The sequence below is a fragment of the Schizosaccharomyces japonicus genome (assembly GCF_000149845.2).
Source record: "Schizosaccharomyces japonicus yFS275 unplaced genomic scaffold supercont5.3, whole genome shotgun sequence".
Taxonomy (NCBI): domain Eukaryota; kingdom Fungi; phylum Ascomycota; class Schizosaccharomycetes; order Schizosaccharomycetales; family Schizosaccharomycetaceae; genus Schizosaccharomyces; species Schizosaccharomyces japonicus.
The window spans coordinates 1,834,901-1,855,685 of record NW_011627862.1 but is presented as its reverse complement, the minus strand read 5'-3'; the positions used below and the strand labels follow the sequence as shown (position 1 = coordinate 1,855,685).

The following is a 20,785-nucleotide window of genomic DNA, read 5'->3' as shown; positions in this document are numbered from 1 at the left end:
GCACAATTCTACACATATCTAACTCCTGTAATTAGCAACCGAATGGCTGTTTATTTCTGTCTGCCTCATTCTGCTATCTTGCGCTACTAGTAAATAACGCATACTATCATTACATCAAAAATGTACAATCACGAAATAAGGCTCACCCACCTGCTCATATCTTGGCGCGCACGTCCAATTTGCTCACCACACGTTTTGTTCTCCAATTCCTAACACACTTGCTTACTTATTACATTGTAACTACTTTTCCTCTCGTTTGACCTATTTCTTAGCAATGACGGAAAAACAAGACCTTATGCTTGGGAATCCCCCTCCGCAAGCAAGAAGAAATGGTGTCTTTACTAAAAAAGTTGTTCTTGCAGTTTCGGCGGCGTTTTGTATCTTCTTTCTTGGAATGACTTTTTCAGAAGTTGAGAAATATCGCTCAAGCCGCTTCTTCCATTCTCCCAAGGATAGAGCTTTATTTGCATTGAAACTTTCACCTCTCATTGACGGCCATAATGACTTCCCTACTTTTGTTCGTGAAACCTACGAGTACCATTTGTCTAATTTCAGTATGTATGATCATCTTTCGGGTCATACCGACATTCCTCGCATCAAGGAGGGAATGTTAAAAGGCCAATTCTGGTCTCTATATGTTGACTGCCCTGCTCTTGACCCTGCAGCTGGTCTTCCTTGGAATCGTTCGGGCGAATACGAAGCCGTTCATAAAACGTTCCAACAAATCGACATTGTTAAACGCATGATTAAAGCTTATCCCGAAGAATTTCGGTTTGTTACTCGGAGCGAACAGGTGCTTCCCGTTTCCCGTCGCAAGAAGGTTGCAAGCATGATGGGTATTGAAGGCCTGCATCAAATTGCCGGTAGCGCATCAACGCTTCGTCAATACTACAACATGGGTGTGCGTTATGCTACTCTCGCTCATAACTGTGACAACGTTTTTGCCGATGCTGCTGTTCATGGCAATCATACGAACGGTGGGCTGTCGGATGCCGGACGAAAACTTGTCCGAGAAATGAATCGCCTGGGTATGATGGTCGATCTTTCTCATGTTACTCCTGATGTTATGCATCAGACACTTGACATCTCTGTTGCCCCTGCCTTCTTCTCACACAGCTCAGCCAAGGGGGTGTATAATCACCCTAGAAACGTCCCAGACGATGTTTTGAAACGAATTCCGGAGAAGGATGGTATCGTGATGGTCAACTTTTACCCCCGATTTATTAGTCCTGATCCCCTCAATGCTACCTTGGAAACGGTAGTGGAGCACATCATGCACATTGCTAAGGTTACTGGCTCCTATAAACATATCGGCGTTGGCGCGGACTTCGACGGTATTGAAATTGTCCCTAAAGGTCTTGAAGATGTTTCCAAATATCCGGATTTGTTCATTCGACTCGCCGAAAAGGGTCTTAGTATACCCGATTTGATGGGTATTGCCGGTCACAACCTTCTTCGGGTCTGGCATAAGACAGAGAAGGCTACGGCCCTTGTTAAAGACCCCCCTTTGGAGTTTGAAGATGAGTTTGATGGTTCGGGCATCTTTTAGGATTACTTAATTAACATTTCTCCTTCACCGTAATACGATATTAATGAATCAATGCTTGTTTCACGTTACCAAAGAAGAATATCATTACACTATGTACGGCAGGCTCTGTTTAGTATCGAGTATTATTACGAATGAGGACTACAGCACGTAGTGATAGAAGAATGTAATTTCCAAACACACTCTAGATGACCAACCATCCAGAGGAAGAAGAACACATGACAAGTATTTAACAAAACAAACAAAACAAAAGAAAGAAAAAGAAGAAAAGGAAAGGTGCTTGAGGGTTCGGGCCGATACATACCGAATGGAAGAAAGGCGAAAAAATAAAGATGGGTGCGCACAGCGTTATTCGTCAGGACAAACGGGCGTTGATCGCGCTTGCGGTATTAAAATAACGTTAAAACTTTATGTATGTACAGTTCACAAAGACAATGTCCAAGGATGAAGGTGTGCATGTTTCACAAAAAGATTTGGTAGAGTACTAGTAGGTATCATAAACATACTTTTTTTTTGGTATAGGTTTCCCTATTTTTCAGTATACCCAGAGTGAGAACGTCGGTGCATATACTGACTAGGAGGAACGAGGTTCACAAAACGAATATTTCCACGGGGAGCAGTAGTACCAGTATTGGAAGCCTCGCTGGTTTGATGGGCCTCATCAAACGATGGAGTCGGTGTCGGCGTGCGCGATGTACGAGAGTAACGAGAACTAACTGTGGATGGTCTTCTTGATCTGCTTTGGGTAGGAGGTGCAAGATACGAGTCCTCATCATCACTGTCACCCAATGTCTGAAGTACTTGCTCACGGCGCCGCCGCTCAACACTGTTTTCACGATCCGAATAGTCATCAGCATTAACATCGTCGTTCATCTTTCGCAAATCCGTCGGTCTGCCGATACGATTCTCCTCGTCTTCGACACCGTCAAACCGATCATCCATGTTTCGTTTAACAGCATCCATGAATCTTCTGTACCACCGTCCAACGAAAGTCTTTGGTTTCTTGGAAGGCCATTCTGGTTCCTCTTCTTCCTTTTCCATCTCAGGTTCGCGAGACTTTGTATGGGAGATTACGTTACCAGATTCATCTTCAACGATAATATCATCGCCAATTTGAAACTGTTCCTGAGAGCTACTATTGACACGCTCATCGCTGCTCGGGTTTGAATGTTGTATATCAATAATTGGTGGTTGAGGGGACGTGTCGACATTCTCATAATCGGTGTGCCGAAGACCGTGAACTTCAGGCGAGCTCGGCGAAACATGAGCAGCTTCGGGTTGAGAAAGGAGATCCTGGTGAATAGAATTTCGATTTTCCGGGGATATAGATTGCTGGATAGAACGCTCGCTCTTGGCCTGTGTCTTAGAACGTCGCAGAGGTAGACTTTGTCCCTGACGGATTCGAGGCAGATTCCACAAAAAGTGCGAGTCTCTTGTCTGCGTGAAACTAAGAGCCAATGTATTAATACGCTTTCCAAGCATGAACACGGCAATGGTACTGCCATGGACGATAATAGAACTCAAAACCAAGAAACACACGATAGGCCAAATCACTTGAATAATGTAGTAATGAGGATGTGATTCATCTGAGATGTCGACTTCAGGAACAGTATGGCCGGACTCAAGTTCGGCTCTGGCAACGATACAAGTGTAAATGGCACCCACACCAATTGGCCCAAAATGGCCAGCAAAAAGGGCTTCTCTCCAATTCAAAAGCTCGGGAATCCAAGGCTTAAAGATTAAAACAGCTGGAATCCGACGAAACAAAAGTACCAAAATACCGAGCACAATTAACCGCCATACGGGCAGACCCAGTTCGGGCGAATTGAACTGAGACCATGGAATGATAGAACCAAAGTAAACGAAGAAAGACAAGTTAAGAAGTAAATCAATGACGTTCGTAACATGCGATTCTTCCGTCTTCTTCTGAAACCACGAGTCCCATGCAAAGGCTGCACCGGCAGAAAAAGAAACCAACAGATCGTCGACTCCAATAATTGTGCCGATGCCGGCACAAAAGAGCGAAAGCACAAAGTAGAACACGAGAAAACTCTCCCGATCCATAAGTCCATGACGCTCGGAATACTTAATCGCTTTGCGAGCAATGATGCCAAGGATAGCTCCGAAGATGACACCGAACGTACATTCATACAAAATAATAAGCAGCACCCAATCACGTCCTGCATGACTGGCCGGCTTTTCAATAAGCAAATACACGGCAAGGTATAAGAAAGGAATTGCCATGCCATCGTTACAACCAGACTCCGCAAGAAGCAGGTTTCGTAAATGACCAGGAACACGTCTTGCGAACTTACCCTTGCTTACGACTGTCGATGCTAATACGGGATCAGTTGCTGTGACACATGCTGCGACAGCAAGCGATTCCAGAAAACTCAATCGTGCAATGAGGGCATACACAAACGCTGTAGTGACGAGCCACTCTACAATCATGATGGGCAGAAGCATTATGAACATGCCTCGAGCGTGGCGAAGCAGATAAGCCCTGGGCAATTCGACTCCTGCAACAAAAACTGAAACAATAAGCACAATACGCGACAATTCTTCCGTAATGTAGTCAACATTGCCCCAAGTAGTAGGATTAAACAGGTTTGCTACATGAGGACCAAAAATTAAGCCAATAGCTGTAGCGACACCTATTATTAACTCGTTAGCAACACTTCCTATATACACATAGGACATAAAAACAACGAAACGCAGTGAAATCATGCAAAGAAGATGAAAACGGCAACCAGATCTACCAATGGCAACCGGGTGTCGTTGTTTAGTCCGATTTGTTTTTTCACACAGCATGTGTACGAGTTACTTACTTGCTTCACCGAGATACAGTTTCTCCTTAATGATAGACGAACATAGCATAAACAATGATGTGAATCCGCCAATGATAGCATAAGCTAAATGAGGTTTGGAAATCTCAAGCTGTTCCCAAGCCATAAAAATACCAAGAATGCACCTATTTTAATGAAATTTTCGCAGTAATGCAAGGTTAACCAACGAATATGATAAGAAATGCAAATATCGTAGCGAATTCCCTCGAAACGACAAAATAAACCAACTTAAACCTCGCAGCAGGGGAAGTGTGGAGGTGACGTTTAGGTGGAGGTTAAGGTTATAACTACTCGGCGAGAGGGGTATTATCGCAGCAATATGGACACTCAACCCCACTAAGATAAAAATAAACTTATCTTCTTATCTGTTCTATCAGCAATTCCAAGAAAACTAACACTCGGCAGGGAAGAACACAGAAGGAGTAGGCTGTTCTCCCGGCGACAAGCGCTGAAGTGAAAACCGTTAGAACGAAGTGACAAGACGACGAGACGGAGATAATTGCCTCTGTGAAATACTAGACTAAACGAAATTCCTCCACACTTCCCCATTTGTTCCTTTCTTCTGCTATAGAAATATTTATTTGTGAACAATTCTCTCAAAAGAACAGTTCCTGAACAATTCGCTCCCGAGCATCCTCCAAACAACACTTCAGTAATCATTCAATGCAGGGAAAAGTTAAGAAAATCGTTGTTCGTGGTTTTGATCCGAAGAAAACGAAAGAGCGTCAAGAGAATTATTACCATGACACGCTGAAAAAACTAGACGTTGCTCTTAGCGTTATTATGTCAGGCCTAGGCTTGAACAGTGGCTACCAGGAACTTTATGTCGGCGTTCAGAACCTGGTACGTGCAGGTCAAACGGAAAGCTGTTTAGAGCTTTTACTTCGGCACTGTCAGAAAGGAATCGCCGAGCTAAAAGAACTTGCTCTCGCATCTATATCTACGGCTGTTGATGAAAGCTGTAAAGCCGTCATCCATTGTTGGAGGCAGTGGACCGAACGTATTGAGCTAATTCACAACATTTTTTACTACATGGACCGAGCTTACTTGATTCGGGTAGCCGGCCAAACGTCCATACTTGAGTTTTCTGTCTCCCTTTTCCGTGACGACTTCATGTCTTTTGATGAAATTCGTGTTCCCTTCTTGAACCAACTCACATCCTTATTTGAGCAGTTACGAAACGGCAATAATGTCGACAAGACACTGTTAAAAGACGCCTCTAAAATGCTCCAACAAACTCATCTATTTGACAAATTGTTTTTTCCGATGTACCTCTGTTCGCTAGAAACAAATTATACGTCGGCATCCCAAGCTGAGCTGCAAAAAGTGCCCCTGGATGAGTTCTTGCTATACATCGAGCGGTGTTTAAAGCACGAGGAAGATATCGTACACGAAATGTTCGCCGACAATGTCTTAGTAGACGTCAATGCTGTTTTAGACCGCTGTTTAGTGTCCCAACACATATCCAGCATGACACCCGGTTTGAAGGATTTCGTACTCAAGCGAAAAACAGACTCTTGCAAATCACTGTACACACTTTTAAAAAGGGTGGACGAGACAAAGTTGCTGTGTGATCCCTGGTCGCAGGGAATTGTCGCGTTGGGTTCTTCTCTCGTTAATGATCCTAACCATGATGACTCTCTCATATCTGAATTACTAGAGATTCATATCTTTTTGAAAGACGTACTGAAACATGCGTTTTTGGGAGACGAAGCACTGTCGTACAGCATGCGCAAGTCTTTTGAAACTTTTCTCAGCAGTCTTCCTTCTACGCGGAGGGAGAAACCAGCTGAATTACTGGCAAAATACATCGACCACTTAATGCGGTCTACGAAGTCTGTCGTCGGCAACAACACGTTCGATAACGTGTGCGCAGAATTGTTAGACATTTTCCGTTACCTGCCAAACAAGGATGTATTTGAAGCATTTTATAAGCGTGATGTGGCCAAACGTTTACTGTTAAACAAGTCTGCCAATACCGATAATGAGAGAAAGTTACTTGAGATGTTGAAGGAGAAATGCGGTAGTACATTTACACATTCACTCGAAGGCATGTTTAAAGACGTTGATTTCTCCAAAGACTTCTCAAAGTCCTTCAAGGAGTCCAAATTTGGACGATCTCTGCACTACGATCTGTTCGTGAATGTACTTTCTCTAGCATACTGGCCAACGTACCCAGACACCACTATTACTCTTCCCCCCGAACTAGAAACCGATTTGGATATCTTTAAGAACTTTTACCTTTCTCAGCAGACGGCACGCCGACTCGCCTGGCGGCCGGCATTGTGTTATTGTTTGCTGAAAGCAGAATTCCCATCGGGAAGTAAGGAGTTGAGCGTGTCCCTGTTCCAGGCCTGTGTTCTTTTGCTCTTTAACGATGTTGGCGACGAAGGATTGTCGTACGTTGACATTCAGAAACGAACGCAATTGAACGACAATGATCTCACGCGCACATTACAATCTCTATGTTGTGCCCACGTTCGACCCCTGCTTATGCAACCTAAGAGCCGGCGAATAACGAAAGAACATCGTTTTTTCTATAACCAGCATTTTACCAATCCTCACTTCCGCATAAAAATCAACCAGATTCAACTTCGCGAAAGTAAAGAAGAAAAGGCAAGCGTTCAAGAGGAAGTTGTTCGTGATCGACAATTCGAACTCCAAGCCTGTGTTGTTCGTCTTATGAAAGCAAATAAAACTATGACTTACAACCAACTTGTGCGACAAACAATGGACTATTTGCAAATACGAGGAAAACCAGACCTTTCTGAAGTTAAGAAGGGCATTGAGAAACTCATTGAGAAGGAATACATTGAGCGTACAGACGATACGAACCTTGCGTACGTTGCTTAATAGCAATGGAGTGCAAGTGACAGATATTACGTTTAACTTAATTGCTGTCGGAAGAAGAAGAGTATTATTCAAGGATACTTGAGAACTTTGTGGTTTAAATGCTTTAGCGTTCTTCTCCGTTATACGAATATGCCGTATAATTGGGAATTTGATATAGTCCGTTCCGTCTAGTTTTACCTCTTCTTCCTTTCTTCCACATTGCTCTCTCTGACAGCAATTTTTCCCTCTTTTGAATTGTTTGTTTTCGTTACGTTAGACACACAGCTTCCCTTCTTCATCTTTTTGTTTTCCTTTTTGTTTCATTCTCTGGATGTTTCATTCCCTCTTGCTAATTTGGTCAACTCTTGGCTGTGAAGTTCATCCTTCTTTGACGTCAAGTGCCGTAACAGAACGCAAAAATTGTGTCATTTTATGATGTAACAAAATTTTTGTTTGTTGATATTGCCCGCTGGTAACATTTTTCGTTAACAGTTATATTTCTAAACTTTACGATATCTTAATACTCCTTCCTTGGTTGAATCTACGACTTGGCTCCTTTTTTGCAAGGCTTGAAGCTCTAGCCTACTCTCTTTCAAATATGAAATCTCCAAGCATTTCTTTAGGGAGGTTTTCAGCCTTTTATTCGGTTTTGTGCAATCGAGGGTGTTCGAATTTTCTTCGTCGTGCAAGTACAGATGCTAAAACGTTCCCTGGAAACTTCAAGCCAAATGCAACACGATCACGTTGGAAGACCATAAGGAACACACTTTTTGGTGTTACAGGGCTTTCGTTGGCTTACTACGGTTATCGAGTTCACAGATTTAAGAACCCTGCTGTGGAACAGCCGGAGGCCGATCCAGACAAGAAAACGCTCGTCGTTCTGGGTTCAGGTTGGGGTGCTATTTCATTGTTACGAACATTGGATACATCGCAGTACAATGTCATCGTTGTATCCCCCAGGAACTACTTTTTGTTTACGTCTCTTTTGCCGAGCACGGCTACTGGCGCTGTTCAGACACGCAGCATTATAACTCCTACACGGTACCTCCTTCGTCACAAGTCTAATAAAGTCAGATTTATTCGGTCAGAATGTACAGACATCGACCCTTCAAGTAAAGTCCTTAAAATCCGTTCTGCTGTGACCACGGATGATAAACAGATTGAAGAGGAACTTAAATACGATTATCTTGTCTTTTCTATCGGAGCCGATGTCCAGACGTTTGGTATCCCAGGCGTTCTTGAAAACGGCTGCCAATTGAAGGAAGTTTGGGATGCGCAAAAAATTCGTGCTCATGTTCTGCGGTGCTTAGAACAAGCCAGTTTGCCCGGTTTGAGTCCTGAAGAAAGGAAGCGTTATTTACACACAGTTGTCGTTGGCGGAGGTCCTACGGGTATGGAGTTTTCTGCTGAAATGGGTGACTTCATCAGACATGATTTAAAGAAGTGGTACCCTGATTTGGCAGACGATTTCCAAGTCACCTTGCTGGAAGCTCTTCCCTCTGTCCTTCCCATGTTCACCGAGAAGGGACGGATGTACGCTGTAAAGCATTTTGCCGACTCCGGTATAAACATTCAAACACGTACCGCGCTAAAAGAGGCGACGAAAGAAGAGTTGCATGTTGAAGTCACTGACGATCAAGGCAATAAGACCAAAAAGACCATCCCATACGGCTTACTTGTTTGGGCTGGAGGAAACAAGCCCCGCCAACTCACTCAATCTCTCATCTCCAGTCTTCCGGAACAAACTAATAGACGCGGTTTAATGATTGATGATTTCATGCAAGTGAAGGGCTTGAAGGATGTCTGGGCTATTGGAGATTGTACCACGACTCAATTCGCAGCTACCGCTCAAGTTGCAGAACAACAAGGCATTTACTTGGGTCAACAGCTTAACAAACTTGCTCGCCTCACATTTAAAGACGTTGAAAGTTTGCAGCAAACTCCTGTCATCCAAAATCTGAGTGGTAACGAAATGATTGCCTTAGCAAATCAAAAAGCATGCGCGAAATGCTTTGTTTAAACCGTTTGTATATCAACACAGCGGTACACTCGCCTATGTTGGTGACAATAGGTCCATTGTTGATATTGTTCTACCGTTTTCTCACAAAGTCTATGCAGCACATGGCCTCCCTGCCTTTTACTTCTGGCGTGCGACGTACCTTTCTGAATTGGATACGATTCGCAACCGGACGAACGTTGCGTTTGACTGGATGCGTATCAACATGTTCGGAAGGGATATTTCCTCCCTTTAGCTGTTATTAACTACCGCTATTTAATGCTTATGATTATTAAAGACGTCTGTACTATTATTACCATTACTACCCTGGTTACTATCATTGGTGTTACAACTGTCTGTATGGTAAAATAATGTTTATTCATGATTTTAATGTATTGAAAATTGGAGCTTGTAAAACAACTAGTGTCTTTAAATTATGTGAGGGTCCGATTGCAGGGCGGTGTTTTTGTCGTTCAGCGTTGATATTGAATTTGGTACTTCTCGTAAAGCTGGTATTTTGGTAGCGACGCATATTACCGACCTGCTTGAACGCGCGCACTATCAACATTGCCCAATTGCAGCTTAATTGGTGTATAATTCTATTATAAAACACTGCGGAAGCATTAGCTGAGTTAGGGGAAGCAGTGAACGTCGTACAGGATAGGATATGTGGTTATTAAGACCTTGTATTTCACACTTTCTGTAGTATGAAGCAATCGTACCAATTCGACATTATTTTCGATGCGTACGACTATAAAAACCAAGGAAAGGTAGTGCGATAGCATGGTTTCTTTGAAGCATGAATTAACACCGTTTATTAGGTCTCACTGAAGGATTTCCTAAATGTAATTGACGATTTACAAGCGTCACAGAATTCAAATGAGTTTCCACTCCTCAACGAAAGACAACGGGCTATTTCAAAGGATTTTATCCAGCAAAATGAGCAACTTTATGTCACAAAATCAGAATTTAAAGATTTTGTTTACAAACTAACGGGAAACAACTCTGCTGTCTTCGGCCCTCCCAACCTCCAACTTGACAATGAATCTTACGAGATTTCAGAACTATCATCTATACGTGGAAGTCCAGATTCACCCTCACCAATGCCTTCTGGTATGCATATAAATATGTATAACGGTCGGCCTATGGACCTTGCTAATTCGCTGCCCCATTCACAACGACAAGACCTCTTTCAAACACCTCCTAGGCGGAATATCCTTGCTCAATCCACACCTCTTCCAAAGTACGTGGGCCTGTGTATTGTTTTAAAACGATTTTCTAACTTAAACAGTCTCCATTTACCACAAGCGTCTTCAACAAATAATGGATCTGCAGAACTGCGGCTAAAAGAAGTTCAAGAAGAACTGAACATGATTACAAAAGAGCGTGATCGATGGAGGAATGAATTGGTGCATAAGGAGAATGAGCTTGCACTAACAGAAAACACTTACAAAAGTACATTAAAAGAGCTTCATGAAGCTTCCAATGTCGCAAAGGGTCTCACAGCAAAAGTACGCGTTCAGACGAATCAGCTTCAACAGCAGGCTACTCAATTAAGGGCTTTGAAGGAGCAGTTGGAAACATCACATCTCGAAAATAAGGAAGTATATGAACAGTATGAGATATTAAAAAAGGAGCAAGAACTGCTACGACAAGATTTAGCCGACGCTACAAAAAGGCTAAGTCATGAGGAATCAAAATGTCAAAAACTACAGCGAACATTAAAAGAATGCACCCTAGATGAAGAAGTTTTCCGACGAATACAGGATGAAAAGCAAGATCTCCAAGAGGCAATTCAAGCCTTTACGGATGAACTTCACACTGAACGGCTGAAACGGCAAGCTTTAGAACAAGAAATTGCTCAATTGCATCATCCCCGGTCTGAAAAGCATCAGATTACCGAACCCGTAGTTCAGCTATCCATTCCATCTCTTTCTTCACAGGAGACTCCAAAACACTTGACGGTTTACATGCAACAGCAGGATCTGTTTATTCGTGAACTTCAAGAAAAGCTATCCGAACTGAAGTGTCAACAAGCAACAAAGTCGCCATCAACTTCGAAATCGGTCCCAGATGAAGTTATTATTATTAATAATCTTCTCTCAAAAGAACTTTCTGATCAACACGTATTGATCGAAAAACTAACGGAAACGCTCAATCGTCTTAAGGACGAGAAAGACGAAGAACTAGAGGAAAATACCACATCTTCAATAATAGAGGATACTTCTTTACATTTTATTGAAGACACTGTTACGGCCGTAACCGCAGCCGTTAATGATCAATTTGACTCTGATGAACCAAACCCGTTTGTAGAAAAAAAGATCGAAAAAGAAGAGCCGTTACCAATACCGGCCTCCATTTCACAGCAAGCACCGTCACCTCATATTGTCATTGAGGCCCCAACACTTTTGCAAAAAGCTGTTTATTTATATTCTTACTTGCTCTATGTTACAGAGCCTCAACTGCATTTATACATTCTTTACTTTTTCGTGGTTACATTTTTATTTTTGGTCCGCATGGCTTATTCTAACGATTACAGTTTAAGTGCAAACGACAATTCCCTTATCCAACCATCATGAAGATGCTTCATACAGACTTTTTCATACTTGTTTGTCGGAATCTTGAGTAGGCTACAGCATAGATAACAAGCATGCTGCCCGAACTCGTCAACCAAAAAACGGAAGACAAAAAGAAGAAGCTGATTATGCGGTGTTTGTACATAAATGAACTATTTGTTAGTCACACATGCATTTTCAATTCTCGACACTTACCGAACATCATTGATTTGGGGCACAAAATGCAGTTTTGCCTCGTAAATTTCGAGCTTACTCGAATCCACCTGAAGAGTAGCTGTCACTTGCTTTGAGCTGCCATAGTCATTGACGACATGCCCGTAATACGCTGGTCGTAAAATCTTCGATTGAAAGAGTGTCACCCTTGCACTGTCCTTCTCTCTCAAAATGTTGGTAATATACAAAGGCGCTAAAGCTAATACCTTTAGCTTCTTTAGATAGGACGAAGTGTATGGAAGGACAACCACTTTGGAAGTGGTTTCGTTGAAGCCTCTGTTGTCAGTAACTGCAAGGTCAACCTTTAGATTGCCAATTTGAGCATTCGTCTCGGAAGTTGGAAAGCTCCATTCAAGTTCCACAGTATAAGGAATTTCCTTTCCTAGCACAGATGCATCCAACGGTACTGTGGCCTTTAAGTTTGATACTTCCCTAACGATCGCCGTGTTAGCAATTGTTTCGAATTCATTAACAGTTGTCACCATTCATGAACTACTCACTCAAAATGAACATTATATGTTACTAATGAACTAGGAATGACCAAATTGTAGAAGACCGAATAAAACACTGAACTAAGTACGGACAAGCAGCAAAATGCAACTAAGAACATGGAAGCCTTAAAAAGCTTCAGTAAAAACGCCATTCTTAGGAAACGTCGTCATCTAACTTCCGAACTCAATAAGTAGCTCTTGATAACGGAAATTGCATTTCTTTGGTTCTTTTCTGTCGTACAACTGTATTCGAACTCATCACACGTCATTGAAACGACAATAAAGTTGATATAACGTTATATTTAACCGAATGCTAGTCGTAATTTCGCGCAATTACTGGTAAGAGATAAGCATATATACGTCTTAGATAAGTTTATTGAATGCAGAAACACTACACCAAAAATGCTACACCAAAGACAAGCATCGTGGTATATAGCAACTCTCAGTCTACCCTTTACCAGAGACAAACCTAATTGCCAGTAATTAAAGAAAATGGAGTCGTTTGAGCGAATGTTTCAGCGCATAAAGGATCAATACTTCCAACAAATTCCCATGACATCGTTCAAATGGACAATGTATGAGACTGCTGAGGACTATTCCCTTCTTACGAGTTCTCGGATGCAGGAAGAAATTGCGAAAATAGTTTCACCTTCTAAATATTGCCGCATATTCTTAAAAACATACCTCACTTTCCTTGAATTATACACTCCGGAAGACACAGAAGTCAATGAAGCGATCTTGAACGCGCATATTGAGTCTCTCTCTTGCGAGACTAATCCTCCAGTCGTGTACACGCTTGGCGACTACAATGTAAAGATCAATGAAGATAAGAATGTACTGGTTAAAGACGGAACTACTGGTCTTCGCACTTGGGAGGCCTCAATGGCACTTGCTGAGTACCTCTACAAACACCCCGTTCAATCTGGCTCTAAAATTGTCGAACTTGGTGCAGGAACTGGACTTGTAAGTATTTTGTGTGCCAAGATGGGCGCCTCCGTTTTGGCTACAGATGGTGATGAGCGCGTTTGCAATGATCTGCAACGTAACGCTGAGTTAAATGATTGCAAACTGACGGTTGAACGTCTTACCTGGGGAAAGGACATGATCGGTTATGCCGACGCTGTAATCGCCGCTGATGTTACATACGAGGGAGATTTGTCGATGCTTGTTCGTACCATTGAGTCTGCTTTTGATAAAAATCCTCAGTGCAAAGTCATCTTGGCAGCAACGATCCGTCGACAAATTACGTTTGATCGCTTCCTTAAGCTCATCAGCCACCTGAAAATTCAAGATGTTCCTCAAATTGACATTCCTCGCCTTCTTTACTATGATGGTCCTCCTGTTCGTATTGTCGTTATCACTCGCCCTAACAAAACCACTATTTAAGTTCTGTCTTTGTTAAGGCAATATTACCCGACAATCCTGTTTTAAGTACTCGTATTCCCTAGCGCACCTTTTGCGGAGGATCATCTTCAAAAACGATTATCATCGGAGCATAATGGAGGAAAATACCTTTCTTAACTGCGCGCCTAATTTTCAGAGTATATCTAAACGCTCATTATCTCTTTCTATCTTCTTTCTTCTAACTATAGTACGCGAGACGTAGCTCGTTATTCATTTATTTTTTTCACATTTACAGTTTGTTTGCTCTTTCCTGCTCTTTCCTTCGACACTTGGGAAAATAAGTCTCAATTGTTTTACAGTACATGAAACTAAATCAATTACACGAATACGACTCCTCCACAAGTCGAAACTATTTTCCTATATTAATTGTATGAGATCGAAGCCTGGAAAATAAATAGGCAGTTTTTTCTTTCTTTTTTAAAACGAGAAATACACGATTTTTTTAAAGTTTTTAGACAGGTTAAAAGAACTCTCGCGCTTTCACAGACGCTTTTATAAAACAAAGGTATGACGCAGATTTAAAGACATCCAATGTTATCATTGTTGCTTGTGAGCGTACATATATGAGAGAATCGAAAGTAAGCCTGTTCTAAGCTTCATCCATCTGAAACTGTGTTTCGTCATCAGCTTGCTGTTCATAATTTTCACTTGGTATAGTAAACAAGGAATTTTTCCCAGCAGTATTACTACCGCCTTTTGCTAATGAATTATTTTTGTGAAACTCCAATACACCAGGCGTCATTGGGGAAGCTAGGGTTGGTGAATTCGTAAACGGTGACTGCAGTGGATCTTGCATTTTGTTCTTTTCAAAGATCGCTCCAAACCTACTAGACGTGGGTGTCCCCGTAAATGATACGGATGCAGCCGCGTTCACTGAACCAACCGTAAATCCACCATTTGAAATGATGTTTGAAGATGTCTTGGAAATGAAACGTGACGAAGTCATGCTTCCCGAGACCTCCTCAAAGTGACTAAGTCGTCGTTCGAGTTCTTGAGGCGTAAGCAATTCTTGCAGACTGTTCGGTACGAAATCCTCTTCATTGGCAAAATCTTCTGAATCATCCTTTACACTTTGTTTTTCCGCAGATGCATTGAACGCGGACGCCAGGTTTCCTGGAGTGCTGCCGTTGCTTGTGTGTGACACGGAGAAACGGGATACGGCAGAAAAGGAAGGTGAGAATGGCGCTCGAGAAACGTTCGCCGAAGCGAACGGGTCTGTCCGCAGCGACGCAGGACTAGTTCCTAGAGAAGGGAATGCAGAGGTAATATGCATGGGGGGCATCATCCTACGAGTTGATAACGAGAACATATTATCAAGAGAAGATGGAGCAGGGTTGGGTTTTATGGGAGAAAATCCTACACCGTTTCCTTGGGTAAGCTTGCTAAGCAAATCCTTTCTTGAAAGACTATTTGAAGGAGAAGAGGGAACACTAGGTTGATGAGAAAAGCTGTCATTTCCTTGTTCACGAGAGATTCCTGAAACTTTTGTTAGTCAAATATGCTCATTGATTTGTAAGCGACAAATGAATGAGGGGAAAACACTTCATTCAGTACTCGTCCACACCTCTCTTTTCATTCATACCATCGGTACCAGTACCCTCCGTGGCACTAGTTGTTTTCAAAGGATCCACAGCTGCAGGCAAGGAACCCAAGCCAATGGTACCGGAAATGGAGCCAGGATCGGCAGAGCTGTAGCTGATGGAACGTGAAGGGGTACGGCTTACAGTTCCTACTGCCTTTTTCGGTATAGGAACCGAAGAAACCGATGCTCGTTCACCTGCTCCGTCAGTCTTCGCATTGTTCGATGCCATGGCAGTCAAGGGAGGACCACTGATATTTCCTGCATATGGAGGAGGAGATGCTGATGTGCCCGCGAGAGCAGTGCCGTTGATAATGGCTCGAGATTTCACTCGTTTACCATCGGGATACACATGATCTAGAGCACATTTAGATCCAAACTTGCAATTGCCTTTCAGAAAATACTTGCACACAGTTTTTTCGGAATTTGGCTCCAAATCATGACTAAACACACAGTTTTTTCCACTTGTACACGTTCCTTGACGAAAAAACTTGCACGGAACATGTTGTAAACCTAGCGGTCAGTATCAATTAAACCTCGAAATTCAGTACTTTTCATTGACGTCCTAGACAATGGAGTTGCCTGAGAATTAAAGTCACTGAGATGATATTTTTTGGTATCCTCTGCGTTCTTGAAGACGTTCTTCTTCGTCATCTTTGATGTTTTCTTTTATAAGTCCCCGATCTAACGAATGTCAAAGGAAAGCCCTTCAGGACGTCCAATTTGGAAACACACTTTTATTGCCGTTTTCACCCACAACTGAAATTCAATATCAATGTCAAATCTTGGTACCAGTACTGCACGTTTCGGTTTGATACGTGACAAACTGCGGCCAGGAAATGTCGTTTGTTCGAATATGGGCCAACGGTGAGCCGCGGACAGGCAGAGGTTTGTGAAGTAACACAAGTAACAAAGCGATGATAATCGCGTGTCACTTTAATTTGCCGATAAGGAGATAGGCAAATTAAAGTCTAGATAAGAGATATTGGATTACGTAAAAGGCAATTTAAAGAGAAACAGGATTGTAATTTGCAGAGCCTGCAGCGCGGCCCTCGGCAATAACGAGAGTTGGATTGGAATGTGCAGAAGACATATACAGCCCGCTTATGCGAATATTGAAACTGCTGGCCCTCAATCGCGGTCGATATCTGCCGTCCTTTCCGTCTCTACCATCTCTACGAAACTTTCTTAGCTCGTGATTCTCGTAAATAATTTTGTAGTGATCTTTTATAATCATATCCCGCTTCATGTGAGCCTTAGTTAAGTTTTTAATATTTTAGTATGAAACAGGGATTGTACTCAGTCTCTGTGTGTAGAGACAGAGTAATAGCAAACTTTTAGAACGCTCGTCTCTTGCTCAAGAAAACAACGAAGACAATCCGATGTCTTCGTCTCGAGAGAGTAAATTACTCTTACTGTCATCATTGATGGTGACACTCTTTTCAAACCGACTCAGAACTTCCTTCGTACTGACATCCAGGATGGCAGCATTGATGGCTGTACGATTGTTGCGCGGAAACACGTTTCCTGAATGCAACAGCTTAGATAAAAGTGCTTTTTGCACCTTCAGTGTAGTAGCTTCCTTGAACTTTTGGAGGAAATTGGGAAGCAGATCAGGCTGAGAAGAAATTGAGGGTATTCTGTTAAGCACTTGTGCAGGTGTTGAACTAAGATTTTGTGATAAAGAAAGGATAAGACATGACAAACGCAGGAGATCAGACTGAAGAGATTCAAAGTATGGGTCGTTAATGGCCATGATAACCGTTTGAAACACTTGCTGACAAACGAACTCTCGAACAACAACATGCGCTTGCTCTGAAACAAGGGAAGGGACAATGGCAAGGAAAGCGGAAATGGCTTGGGAAACGGTACGGGTGTCATGGATAACGAGCATGTGACACAATATGCACAACAAGGGTTCAGCAATAAGAACGCTATTCAACACATAATCAGACAAACGGTTGAGAACGGCTGACTTGTTTGCACTAGTTGTCAACGCAGAAGCACTTCGAGAAGATGAACGACTAGGAGAAATCTGAAGCAAAACCTCGGAGATTAAACGTGCAGTAGCAAACGATAGGTAGCGAAGCAAGGACTCACCAATCATTTCTTCAGACAGATTCTCTTCATCTTCGTCATTGTCCTCATCGTAAACAGTGCCGCGCTCAGCAACCTTTCTCCATTCGGTCACAATGGTCTTATCCAATTGGGAGAGCAGCGGAGGCAGTAGCGGAAGGAGACAATCATCACGAAGGTCAGGAGGACAATACAGACAGTATGGTTTAAGGATATTGTTCACTACTGCAGTCCACTGATGCAAGGTGAAACCGGCGGCATGATAGAAGAAAGACTTCAAAAAAAGCTTGGACATGTCGGTTGTGCGATAGAAAGGCTCGCCAAGGAGCATGAAAGAGGACAGAGTAAAGTAGCAGTACTCACGCATCCTCCGCAGAAAATGGCCAAATGAGTGAACAAGCTTATTCGCACTTGTGTCTGATTTGTACGACTCCTCAAGGAATTGTGACTTAGATACTTGGCTCACACCATGAAGCCAAAAGCGCTCGGTCGTGCTCTTTTGAAGAAAGTAGCGCGTATGCTCATTCAAAGTTGCTACCACGCTAGGATCATAGCATCCATGCATTTGTTCGACTAATAACAAGATACCGGGTAAAATACTAGGAATGATTGTGCTCCACAATTGGATATGTTTGGGAAACTCTTCAGGGTGCAAATGCTTATTTGCAACGGTGGCCTCACAGAAACGTCCAAGACACTTTATGGGCCACAGCCATTTCCTGCCATTCTCAAGGTCGGACTGGAAACTCGCTGCATCAGAATCCAGTTCGTATTTTGTGAGGTCGCTTTTGAATGGGAACTTTGCAGCCAGATAATCAGAAATTTGTGGAAGGGAAACATGGTTAATGAATTCACCAAATGTTGACACTGGTGGGTGTACATCCAACCAAGTTGTAACAACTGGATTTACTAGTTTCTCGAAATAACGTTGCTTTACACTCCAATCAGTGTCAGAGGATTGGGAAATAACAAATAGAAACGTCTTTAAAATGATTATTTCCGATCCGCTCAAATTGGAGGAATCGCCCATTTGCCCAATAATAGACTCCAATTGATCATAGATACTCATCAACGGATTTGGCATTAATTCGCCAAGACGCAACAGCTCATAACAGCACTTATTTCTCATCTCCTGGATTTTTTGAGAGTCCTTTGGAAGACGAATTGCAAATGAGTTTGAAGAGGTTACTGATGAGATAACTTTCTCCAAAACCAAACCAAGCAAATTCGTGTTGTTTTTCGCTATCATAGAAATGCAAAGAACAAGAACAGTAATTAAGCGGCTGATAAGTAACGGGTCTTCAAAGTTGATTTTCACCAAAATTTCACACCATCCGTTGAGTTTTTGCATTAGGATCTCGTACAGTTCATTTTCGTTCTCATTCATGTCATGCCAGCGCGTAACGCCGTGAATGGCTGCTTCAATAGTGGTGAAAACTGAATCAATAATAAGATACGCAGGAGATGTCCGTTCCAAATAGGCATTCCTGTTTTGAGCTTGTTGCATCTCTGCCGTCACCACAGATTCAAACTTTCCATAAATCCATCCCAATGACTCCATGGGCTTTAGTGATACGGAGAGACGGATTATGTCGAACATGAAGCGTCGATAATTTCCGCAAAAAGCATGGACCGCAGCAGTTCCTTCAACATCGTATTCCAAAAACTGTGCCGTTTTAGAACCGGCGATATATTCAACAAGCGCATCCTCAAACCGAAGGACACGCTCAGAGGCGAGCTGCAGTAAATCATTTAAGACAAAATTAAACTTTTCGTTTTTTGAAATTATAGGATCACGCAGTGCGAGCACCCAAAAGTGCTGTGATATGGCGCTAATGAGCATACTTGGATGTCTCATAATTTCAATTACGAGATTGACATATGTATCCAGGGCATCTGAATTAATACAAGCCCGTCGGTGGACATCCATATAGTTATACTGTCCCAAAGCAACAATGGTTTCCGTCAGCTTTTTCAAGAAAGTGTACTCTGAACTTGTAGAAGATAGCGAATTCATGGTAATAGACTCGCTGGCCTGCGTGAACAGTCGATGGAGAGTGATCAGAGAAGTCGTTGAAAGCATCTCATCTACAAAAGGCCACATAGGATCATCAAGGTCAAGGGTACGAGTGACACAAACATACAAGCAATCCACAGCTTGCTTTTTCAACTCAAGCGACGAGTTAAGAAGACAGTTATAGATGCGGGGAACAACGTTGCACTCGCAAATAGAACGAGTAAGAACCCAAGACAAACAGCTTTTAAAACATTGGAGTACCTCTAGAATGTCGGATTCACGATCCATTGCCTTAGACCATAAGGAAAGCCAACCTTCGCTATTTGCAGGAATAGATATGGAGTAAGGAAGACCTGAGGGATACACCTCTTTCAGCACCTTTGTGGAACACAGAACGCTCAGAAGAGCATTGTGAAGAATGGGAAGACGCAGAGCTGCAATTGGATCCTCAAACTGGTACATATCTTCCATTATCCCCCTAAGTACCAAACAAGCCAATTGTCGAGGTGCATCACCTAGTGTCCAGAGACTTAGTAAGAACTCGTTAAAATCCTCCTTCCACGATTGGAACCATTCTCTCTTAGCCAATTCGATAAGAACCGTGCTAATTTTTGTACGGACATAATAAGCAGTCAAAAAGTCTGTATTCCGAAGGGCTACATCACATATGCAAACTTGAATGAATTTTTTTTCTTGTTCAGAGAATTGGGGCCAATACTGACAAATGGAAGCCTCAAACAAACTGAGAGCAAAATGACGAACCGAATTCACATCCACATGGAGCCCATTGGAGGCCAGTTGTTCTTGAACCGTATTTAATAAGGCACTTCCTACAGCTGGACTTGTTTTAGACGCCTTCAACTCATCTAAGAACTGTCGAAAAAAATCAGTATGTATTCTAATATGATAAGATTCATCGATAAACTTACTTGCTGAGCAGAAACACGCACATCAGGTGCAGTCGTTGAGGAATGGACGACATCCAAAGCCTCTAGTACTCGATTTATTACAGTGTCATCCATAAAAGTGCCTTGTTAAGTGCTAGCAGAAGATCAGCTCAAAGCTTCTTCTAGGGGTGAAGCATCTAAACTTCGTTGGAGGGAGGAGACGGAGGTCTGGAACCCCACAGAAAAACCGCTGAAACAACACAAATAATTATTTACATTTTTATGTCCTTTATATCATTCTACACCTAAAGATTTAATGGTT

The 20,785-nt window shown here is 42.4% G+C and overlaps 9 protein-coding genes across 9 annotated transcripts; 5 read left to right on the top strand and 4 right to left on the bottom strand.

Annotated features, from left to right (window-relative positions):
* The first annotated feature begins 70 nt into the window (after window positions 1-70).
* SJAG_01542 (dipeptidyl peptidase) lies at window positions 71-1,619 on the top strand. Its single transcript, XM_002172758.2, has one exon. It carries the CDS (start codon window positions 275-277, stop codon window positions 1,547-1,549), a length of 1,275 nt encoding a protein of 424 aa, XP_002172794.1. The 5' UTR covers window positions 71-274; the 3' UTR covers window positions 1,550-1,619.
* A 455-nt stretch (window positions 1,620-2,074) lies between these two features.
* On the bottom strand, window positions 2,075-4,498 carry SJAG_01541 (plasma membrane alkali metal cation/H antiporter Sod22; the record flags this gene model as incomplete). Its single annotated transcript, XM_002172757.2, has 2 exons — window positions 2,075-4,200; window positions 4,375-4,498. The coding sequence occupies 2 exons, from the start codon at window positions 4,496-4,498 to the stop codon at window positions 2,075-2,077; spliced, it is 2,250 nt and encodes a 749-aa protein (XP_002172793.2).
* A 205-nt stretch (window positions 4,499-4,703) lies between these two features.
* Window positions 4,704-7,749, top strand: SJAG_01540 (Cullin 4). The gene has a single exon (XM_002172756.2). The coding sequence runs from the start codon at window positions 5,056-5,058 to the stop codon at window positions 7,243-7,245; it is 2,190 nt and encodes a 729-aa protein (XP_002172792.1). The 5' UTR covers window positions 4,704-5,055; the 3' UTR covers window positions 7,246-7,749.
* A 73-nt stretch (window positions 7,750-7,822) lies between these two features.
* On the top strand, window positions 7,823-9,476 carry SJAG_01539 (NADH dehydrogenase; the record flags this gene model as incomplete). Its single annotated transcript, XM_002172755.1, has 2 exons — window positions 7,823-9,188; window positions 9,343-9,476. The coding sequence occupies 2 exons, from the start codon at window positions 7,823-7,825 to the stop codon at window positions 9,474-9,476; spliced, it is 1,500 nt and encodes a 499-aa protein (XP_002172791.1).
* Window positions 9,477-9,631: 155 nt separating this feature from the next.
* Window positions 9,632-12,840, top strand: SJAG_01538 (meiotic spindle pole body protein Kms1). The gene is made up of 3 exons (XM_002172754.2): window positions 9,632-9,990; window positions 10,042-10,463; window positions 10,512-12,840. The coding sequence occupies exons 1-3, from the start codon at window positions 9,928-9,930 to the stop codon at window positions 11,797-11,799; spliced, it is 1,773 nt and encodes a 590-aa protein (XP_002172790.1). The 5' UTR covers window positions 9,632-9,927; the 3' UTR covers window positions 11,800-12,840.
* Window positions 11,607-12,754, bottom strand: SJAG_01537 (siepin). Its single transcript, XM_002172753.2, has 3 exons — window positions 12,510-12,754; window positions 11,992-12,441; window positions 11,607-11,948 (listed from the first exon to the last, which is right to left on the bottom strand). Exons 1-3 carry the CDS (start codon window positions 12,650-12,652, stop codon window positions 11,807-11,809), a joined length of 735 nt encoding a protein of 244 aa, XP_002172789.2. The 5' UTR covers window positions 12,653-12,754; the 3' UTR covers window positions 11,607-11,806.
* Window positions 12,841-12,897: 57 nt separating the features above from the next.
* Window positions 12,898-14,612, top strand: SJAG_01536 (methyltransferase). The gene has a single exon (XM_002172752.2). It carries the CDS (start codon window positions 12,993-12,995, stop codon window positions 13,884-13,886), a length of 894 nt encoding a protein of 297 aa, XP_002172788.2. The 5' UTR covers window positions 12,898-12,992; the 3' UTR covers window positions 13,887-14,612.
* SJAG_01535 (zinc finger protein Cps3) lies at window positions 14,143-16,365 on the bottom strand. The gene is made up of 3 exons (XM_002172751.2): window positions 16,035-16,365; window positions 15,487-15,996; window positions 14,143-15,380 (listed from the first exon to the last, which is right to left on the bottom strand). The coding sequence occupies exons 1-3, from the start codon at window positions 16,135-16,137 to the stop codon at window positions 14,494-14,496; spliced, it is 1,500 nt and encodes a 499-aa protein (XP_002172787.1). The 5' UTR covers window positions 16,138-16,365; the 3' UTR covers window positions 14,143-14,493.
* Window positions 16,299-20,689, bottom strand: SJAG_01534 (karyopherin). Its single transcript, XM_002172750.2, has 2 exons — window positions 20,506-20,689; window positions 16,299-20,449 (listed from the first exon to the last, which is right to left on the bottom strand). The coding sequence occupies exons 1-2, from the start codon at window positions 20,596-20,598 to the stop codon at window positions 16,841-16,843; spliced, it is 3,702 nt and encodes a 1,233-aa protein (XP_002172786.1). The 5' UTR covers window positions 20,599-20,689; the 3' UTR covers window positions 16,299-16,840.
* Between the last annotated feature and the right edge of the window lie 96 nt (window positions 20,690-20,785).